Raw genomic sequence first — 8,656 nt, 5'->3', positions numbered from 1 at the left:
ATAATGACAAAGTGGGCTCTGTTTTTGCTAATTTACCATATTGATAGCTTTATATTATTATACATTTTGTATCCATACAGTACGTTGCATAACTGTTCTCAAAACGGTTCCCTCCCTCCATCTCAGCTGCTGATTGGTTTTATAAGCGGGCTTGTCAGACGTTACAACGAGGGTTACTGTTGTGCTAGGTAGCTAGCCTAAGTAATACCAGACGCCGTTTCATATATATATATATATATATATTATTATTTTTTCCCCCAGCTCGAGTTTTCTATTTCTACTATTTGGCTAATGTTGGATAGACCAGCATGGATTTCGACGAATTGTTTAGTGAACGAACATTTCAGTTTTCTGACTTTCAGGAGTTTACGGTAAGTTAGCTAGCTAGTGACGCTAGCTGAGTTGGCTAGTTTAGGTGGTTAAATATGACCGCAAACGGGTTGATGTGACCTATTTGGTAATAATCGCATTTTAAATATGCATACCAGGTTAAACAAAACGTGTTGTATGCCTTATAATTGAACATCAAAACACGGCAAGGTTAGCGCTTACTGGACAGTATTGTACTAGCTCACGCGTTAACGAAGCTAACCAGCCTGCTAACGTTAGCTACATGTGATTGTGGCTGTTCTGGATTTAGGTGACAACTCGTGAAGTTGAAGCGAACGTTAACCTCGTAGAACGGTAGCCAGCAAACACAGTAGGATAACCGGCTATAAGAGGCAATTTGTGGGATTGCTAACTTATTCCAACCGTGTTGACATGACTTGGTTGTGTAAAGTTGGCTAACTTGACGTTAGCGTTATTTCAGGTTCGTTTTTGTCATGTCGGCCCTTCGCTCAATGATTTACTTTGCTCTCTGATCTGCCTTCACAGTTTCTTCCTGGACATCAGAAACTGTCAGAGAGAGTGCGGAAGCGATTGTACTATGGCCTGGAGCAAGACGGGTCTCCAGATTCCCTTTCCTGTCCTGTTACAGGTTAGCTATTCTGTCTGTTAGGTTATGTCTTGTCCGCGTGTGACTGTGTTGTGGATTTGATTCTTATGTTCGGAAAATTATTTCTAGATATTGCTGTGGAACTCCTTCAGAAATCTGCCCCGAGCCCAATTCGAAAACTGCACAAGAAATATGCTGCTCATGTCGCGAGGTATGTTATCAGTGAGTGTTGACACTTGTTATCCTTTCTGGGCGTGTAATGGTCTCCATAACTTAATGTAGGTGGTCTGTTTTTCAGGGAGGCGTGCATCTCTCCATGTGCCATGATGTTGGCCCTGGTCTACATCGAAAGGCTACGACACAGGAACCCCGAATACCTGCAAAAGATCTCCTCCTCGGACCTCTTCCTTATCTCCATGGTATGTGGGCCAAAGGTTGGATGCGTCTGAAATGGCACCCTATTCCCTTTGTAGTGTACTGCTTATGACCAGACCCAAGATCTGCATTTCACTGTTTGTCTACACCTGTTGTTTACGAAAGCATGTGACACTTTTTTTTGATTCATTGGAATGGGTGCCATTTGTGACTCACCGGTTGTCCTGCCAGAATTAGGCAAAGGCTATTTAGCCCATGTGATAAGTATTAGGTCCTCTCACCAGAATTAGGCCATGGCTATGCGTGTGATGGGCACAGTACAGCTTGTTATGAACATGGGTCTCTGTAATTGCTGGGCATGTAGGGCCCAGACCCATATACTACACCCAATTCTTGTTCAATTTAGAATTTCCCGCATCCACCCGCAATGTGTTTTTAGACCAGGGGTAGACGTAAGTGTGTCTGGGAAAGCATCCTGTCATGTTATCAAATCACATTTTACTCGTCACGCACAGTTTACAGCAGGTACAGAAGATGCAGCAAAATGCTTATGTGATAGCTTCAACAATGCAGTACATCAGTCAAAAAATAACAAGTAATAGAATTAATCAGATGGAACCTCCTGTGTAGTATGTGTGAGGAGATGGATGCAAACACAACTTGCTTTCTATGACATATGGACTGATCTTAACCTCCTAATCCTGTGTCTCCTTTCCTCCAGATGGTTGCCAGCAAGTATTTGTATGACGAAGGGGAGGATGAGGAGGTGTTCAACGACGAGTGGGGGGCAGCTGGGAAACTGGATGTCCAGACTGTCAACACCCTGGAGATGAATTTCCTCGACGCCATTGTAAGTTATACGTAGTATTACATACTACACCACAGGCCCAGAAACTTGTGGTTCTAATCAGAGCCATATATTTAATAGTGGTGCGTGGTCCTACTCAGAGCCATATATTTAATAGTGGTGCGTGGGTCAACTGTTAGTCCCCCCCGGCAGAACACTTTTTGACAGAAGGTGCAGGATTTGTTTTTTGTTGCCTGATTTTAGATATGTTTCTGCTAAAAAAGTCTGACATTTTGGGTAGGCTTTTTTAGCCATCTTGTCTATAATTAGATACATGCAGCTTCTCTTCTGTCATTGTTTCCCTAGAAGACTAAATAAACCCTTGCTCACCAGAATAATGTCATAAATCGATAGAAGGAATGCTTCAAATTAGTTGACATTGGTAAAAATGTTCTGTTGTCTCTGCTTCTTTATTGGAGCAAAGACGTTCAGGAACCGGGAGAAAATATTTTCTGTGTAAATATCCAAATAGCATCAGTGTGACTGACTGGTTGTAAGGAAGTAGGAAGCTGTGAAAATGACCCAACGGGTTTCTGAAAAAATGTCAGTTCGGCTTGGATGCATATTTAATGTGGTTGAAATACTATCAGCTTTTATGATGCTGATAAAGATAGCACCTCTACAGAAGATATCTAACTGCGCATTCACTTTCTCTCAAGATGCTGAAAGAAAGAAATCATATTTCTCTCATCCTTTTCGAGTCAAAATGTTTCCTTACATTTGTATCATTTTATTGCAATAAATGCTCAATTCTGCTGGAGTTAATATTAAGGCTGTGTGAGAGGTTATAAACCTAAAGTCAGTGTCCAGATTTCAGTTTCCATTTAACCCATCTGAACAGTAGGCTACAGTTCCCTTGAAGTGTCATATTTGAAAGTGTAGCGCCTCACAATCATCACGCATAACATAGCCGGCTATCATCCTCTTTTACCACTTCACCAAATCATTTTGTGTGTGTGTGTTGTGTGTGTGTGTGTGTAACTTTGAAAGTTTCTTCAAGTGCAGTTCAAAAAACCATCAAGTGCTATGATGAAACTGGCTCTCATGAGGACTGCCACAAGAAAGGAAGACCCAGAGTTACCTCTGCTGCAGAGGATAAGTTCATTAGAGTTAGAGTAACAGACACATCTCAACATCAGCTGTTCAGAGTTCAATTTGACCTTCAGGGTCAAATTGCTGCAAAGAAACCACTACTAAAGGACACCAATATGAAGAAGAAGAGACTTGCTTGGGCCAAGAAACACGAGCAATTGACATTAGACCGGTGGAAATCTGTCCTTTGGTCTGATGAGTTCAAACTGTGTCTTTGTGAGAAGCAGAGTAGGTGAACGGATGATCTCTGCATGTGTGAATCCCACCGTGAAGCATTTAGGAGGTGTGGAGGTGCATTGCTGGTGACACTCAGTGATTTATTTAGAATTCAAGGCACACTTGACCAGCATGGCTACCACAGCATTCTGCAGCAATCCCATCTGGTTTGCGCTTAGTGGGACTATCATTTGTTTTTCAACAGGACAATTGCCCAACACACCTCCAGGCTGTGTAAGGACTATTTAACAAAGAACGGAGAGTGCTGCATCAGATGACCTGGCCTCCACAATCCCCTGACATCAACCCAATTTGAGATGGTTTCGGTTGAGTTGGACCACAGAGTGACGGAAAAGCAGCCAACAAGTATTCAGCATACAATATGTAGGAACTCCTTCAAGACTGTTGGAAAAGCATTCCTCATGAAGCTGGTTGAGAGAATGCCAAGAGTGCGCAAAGCTGTCAAGGCAAAGGGTGGCTACTTTGAAGAATCTCAAATATAGAATATATTTTGATTTGTTTAACACTTTGGTTTCTACATGTGGTGTTTTGATGTCTTTGCTATTATTCTACAATGTCAAAAATGGTACAAATAAACAAAACACAAAAACCTTTGAATGAGTAGGCGTGTCAACTCTTCAAGTTAACTAAGGGGTAAAACTCTGGAAGGTTGAGTGGAGTTCGCTCTCGTGCTTCTCTGCGCAAGCTGCGCACCCCCTCCCCCTGTCATCCACACTATTTCATGACCCTAGACCCACCCGCCTGCTGTTATAACCACAGGGACTGTAGTTTGTGTCAACCTGCGCATCACTCATTTTTAAATCCCATTGTACTGTATTTGTATGGCCATAATTTACAATCTGACAGCTGCTCTCACTTCTGTGTTTCAGGAGTGGAGCCTCTTCACTGAGCCCGGGGACTACTTTGGCATACTGAATCAACTCGAAACCAGGTTTGTGGTTCTTGTTTTCACATAGATAGTTTTTCATGCTAGTGCAGGTTTCTCCAACTGTCGCCCTGCGAGCCGAATTTGGCCCGTGGGTCATTTTTATTTGGCCACCTAAGTTTGTTGTTGAACATAAAATAATGTAAAAACACCAGCAAAATATTTCCATGCGTTTTTAATTCTGTAACTCTGTTCCAAAGTATTCCTATGCATAATAGAGATACAGTATATGTGATCATATACAAATGTATGCCAGATTTGAAATGATTGTTTTAGTCAAATATTTTATCTGTTTGGGCTTCTTGTAAAAAAAATATTTAAAAAATTGGCCTGTGTGTCAGGGTGGGTGTGTGACTCCTAATGCATTAGAAACACAAGAAGCTATGAAGGGTTGGGAATGTCATAGAGACTTCGATTTTTGTAGGCCCTGTGATTTTTTTTTTTTTTTCAGAGATGAACTAAATTAGTAGTGTCAAGTTCTTGTGGTAATTTGCCTGGCATAGGGACTGTAGATCTGATACAGAGCTAGCTGCTAGTTCAAACAAAGGGTGGGTTGTGTGTGTCACATGCGCGTAGTCATTTGTTTGCCAGACTCTGTTCTACGTCCATCTCTCTCTCTGTGTTTGCATAGAGTGTGTGTATTAACTCAGGCCTGTTGTGACTCCAGTATTGCAGAGAAGCAGGGGATGAAGCGAGGCTGGTTCACCTACACCGACCTCTGTGTGCTGCTGGAGCAGGCGGCGTGGCGACAGGCTCTGACGGCCATCTACCTGCACTTTGCCAAGGTGAGGAAGGGCAGGGGCAGTGGGGTGCACTGAAGGACTGAGTTGTGGGTCATGCTCAGTATGGGCACACTGTAGCAGAACATTTTGAACTAGAAAATAGCATTTCTTATTTGACACGTTCAGGTAGTATGTTTTTTTTGTTTTTTTTTGTGCCGAATGGACACGACGCTAGTCTCAAACTCACCTGAAAGTAACATGTCAATGTCATGGAAATTCTTACACAGGGACACTCAAAGTCAATCTTAAATGAATCATTGTTTGTCAGCGTGCTGAAGAGTTTCCATCAAACTTAATGCACCATAGTGAACATCTGTCAGAAGCTCTGCTGAGGCAGTCTCAGCAGTTGTCTTATATACGGATATACACAGACAACTAATATTTGCATAAGTAATTCAATACTGGGTCATACATGTGACCAATACCTTGCAAGGCTTCTTCTCTCTAAGCTGGGACCTTGAAACTGAAATATCTTTTGTTTTCAAAACAAGGTTTGGGCCTACTGACAAATTGTAGATACTGATAAGTGAGGAAATTGGTTATTAGAACAGCACATGAATAGAACACAGAAATTAGTTATAAGAAAAGCACAAGTATAACATCGCATCAATTTCCGAAAACTGCAAATTGCAGATACCCACGTAGACTGTGTTGATTGAAAGAAGCAACACTTTTGAAAGTAGTCAGTTTGGTGGGGAAAGGAAAAACATAATGAAATAAATCTACTAAATCCACGTCCTCACCTCTCTCCAGGTGACCTGCATGCTGGGGCTGGTGTATCTGACCAGTGTCGCGGGCCTTATCGCCACCAGCCTCCCCAGGAGCAGCCAGCCCCTGGCCCCAGTCCGCCAAGTCCACCTGCTGAGCTCCAGCCTCTCTCCACCACCACTAGGCCTGCTCCCAGTCCCAGAGACCACCAGTCCAGCATCCGACCTCCCTCGCTGCTGCGTCTTGGGCAACGACAGTCACAACCGCCGGCCTGGCACTCTGCACACCCACGACGACCACAACCAAGGCTCGCCAACCTCCTCCCAGACCTCTATACTGTGTCTATGGGGCTCTATCCTCACTTCGTTAAGCCACACTGACCCCCACCCCCAGCCTGACACTGAACCAGCCTTGTCCGCCTCCTCTCTGCACTGCCCCGGCTGCCAGTTTACAGTGGGGAGACTCCCTCCTGGCTCCATCCAGTGCGGCCCACAGAACACCTCTGCTCCGCTACTAGAGCCTGGACACCCTGGCCACCCGGCAGCACCGTGGCTGGCCCCTGCCCCCCTCCTCTACGGAGCCGCCCCGATGCTCCTGGACTCCCGTCTGACTGGCATGGCACAGCTCCGTGTCGGACCCTGCTGCCCACAGTTCATGCTGCCCATCGAGAAAGCCCCATCTCTCCTCATGCCCAGCTAGATGCAGACGGACAAAACAAGCCACTATCGTTACCCTTCAATGACGCCGGACTCCAAATGAAACCAGCTGGTTTTTCAGACTGCATCCGTTGCAGTGAAAAGAAAGTGACATTTTGTTTTGTATGTGCTTTTTTTGTTGTTGCATATACTGTCTAAATTTGAGATAAGGGCCCCTAAAGGTGAGTAGCACATTTTGTACAGTGGTTTGCCAGCTGAATTGGTGTAAATAAGTAAGATGAACTCATAACAGCGTGAGATCTGAGTTCTGTGTTAAGGCACTTATCTTTTCTAATGTTTATTTTTTCAAAGGTTGGATCACGCAGCTTTTCAATGGGTGTTTCTAGAAGGTGTACATGGCAAACTAATATTTTATGTTTCGTTTAAAAATACACAAAAATATGTCTAAGCATGACTAGCATACTCACACAGCGTTTGTTACGACCTAATCTTTAGCCTCGGTACCAGATTTGTTTGTGGAATGATGGAACAAACAGACTGGTACCCAGGCTACCTACACTTTACCTGTGTTTGAAAATGGGGGAGATTGTGGGGGTTGGGCTAAGTCATGTTGTTAGATGGAAGAGTTCAGTTTTGATGTGACATCATAGCCATTTGAGAATGTTGAGAAAGTAAGTTGTCTCCACAAAAGCAAGGCTGCTTTCTAAGTCAGTACTGTAGTGCTTTAAGAAGTGAGTCAATTTAGTTTGGTGTCAGATCTTTTTGTGCTCTTGCCAACTCTTGCTCTCCTTGTCAAGCCAAACATTGCATGACAATGAGCGAGTGACAAGGAGTTGGATTGATGGCACATACAGACTTGCACTCAAGCTAGAGACAACTAGCTTGCCTACATTTGATTTGCCATGGAGTCTTTGGGTCATTATTTTTCTCAGTTATTGCAGTTATTTTTTAAATGTTAACATATTTATGCTTTTTTGGGGGTTTGTTAATAATAACTAGACCAGCAAATCCACAGATGGCTACTGGTCCCGGCACTGAACAACAGTAGAGATTCATTTATTTTTATTATTCCTGTGGGGGGAAAAGACAGCATTAAATTCATATCTCAGTATGGCTGCCCCTCAAGTCTTGTTCATTAGGGCACATCGTAGCGAAATGCTTTAAACCGCTTTGCAACAGTAAACGAACATTTGTTTCTGAACATGACCCTGAACTCTGATAGCACTGGGTGAGATGCAACTCTGAGAGTGTAGCCTTTTTAGTTTTTTTCAAATAACTATTTATTTTACCATGACAGAATGCAGTGGCTCTCTCTGATTTCATGTTTTTCCAACAGAATGCCACACAACTGAAATAGGTCATAACCAGTCTACTGTTTGCCGTTGTTTTTTATTTTTAAATAAGCGTTTTGAATACGATGGCGCCTGACATCAAACATGTTTGTTTTGGAAATGTATCTAATGATTGCAGTTTTCATCCAATAACCTTTTCATGGAAACCTAACATCCTCATATGGGTGAGTTGTATTGTGCAAAACACAACTTTTCATAAACTTTTTTTTTTTTGGCTCTGTTTTTCAATTTTTGCAATTAATTAGTATCCCTCTTTAACATACCCATTTGGTCGGGGAGACCTGACCAACAGTAAAAGTCACTCTTACACCATTTTGTTTTCTCTTCCTGCTCAAAAATGGAAAATGTCTTCTTTCTGCATAGAAATAGAATTGCTCGACTGGGGATATCCATTCTTGAATGGGGATGTAAATTCTAAGTCATACTGTTTCTATGTATCTCATCCTGGAAAAACAGTTAGCACTTCTCATATTTTTCTACTCAAGATAGTTTCTTGCGAGGGAATATATGATTATTTGACTTGGATTTACATTGACACGTTTCTAAATAAACCTTTTTCAAATCGGACTGAGATTTTGAAGCATGAAATCCTTGAATTTTGTAAACAATGTACAAAACATTCAACGTGTAGAAATCTGTAATAAAATGTTTGACCCTTAAAAGGTTTGGTTTTCATTTGTCATTTATGTCTGTATCGCTGTCCACTTTGACAGACCGTATGTAATGTGAGTTGTCAACATTGTGA

At 42.5% G+C, this 8,656-nt stretch overlaps 1 protein-coding gene across 1 annotated transcript; it reads left to right on the top strand.

The window, feature by feature from the left end:
- The first annotated feature begins 153 nt into the window (after positions 1 to 153).
- On the top strand, positions 154 to 8,573 carry cnppd1 (cyclin Pas1/PHO80 domain containing 1). The gene is made up of 8 exons (XM_024426197.2): positions 154 to 371; positions 877 to 979; positions 1,067 to 1,148; positions 1,236 to 1,356; positions 2,034 to 2,162; positions 4,358 to 4,419; positions 5,081 to 5,198; positions 5,949 to 8,573. Exons 1-8 carry the CDS (start codon positions 309 to 311, stop codon positions 6,600 to 6,602), a joined length of 1,332 nt encoding a protein of 443 aa, XP_024281965.1. The 5' UTR covers positions 154 to 308; the 3' UTR covers positions 6,603 to 8,573.
- The last annotated feature ends 83 nt before the right edge of the window (positions 8,574 to 8,656 follow it).

Source organism: Oncorhynchus tshawytscha, linkage group LG07, assembly GCF_018296145.1.
Source record: "Oncorhynchus tshawytscha isolate Ot180627B linkage group LG07, Otsh_v2.0, whole genome shotgun sequence".
In the NCBI taxonomy this organism is placed as follows: Eukaryota; Metazoa; Chordata; class Actinopteri; order Salmoniformes; family Salmonidae; genus Oncorhynchus; species Oncorhynchus tshawytscha.
The sequence above is the reverse complement of the archived record's forward strand: the minus strand, read 5'-3'. Positions and strand labels throughout refer to the sequence as shown.

Coding starts and splice junctions, on each gene's coding strand:
- cnppd1 (XM_024426197.2), top strand. CDS start 309: ATGGATTTCGACGAATTGTTTAGTGAACGAACATTTCAGTTTTCTGAC. Junction 980..1,066: donor CCTTTCCTGTCCTGTTACAG/GTTAGCTATTCT, acceptor AATTATTTCTAG/ATATTGCTGTGGAACTCCTT. Junction 4,420..5,080: donor CTGAATCAACTCGAAACCAG/GTTTGTGGTTCT, acceptor TTGTGACTCCAG/TATTGCAGAGAAGCAGGGGA.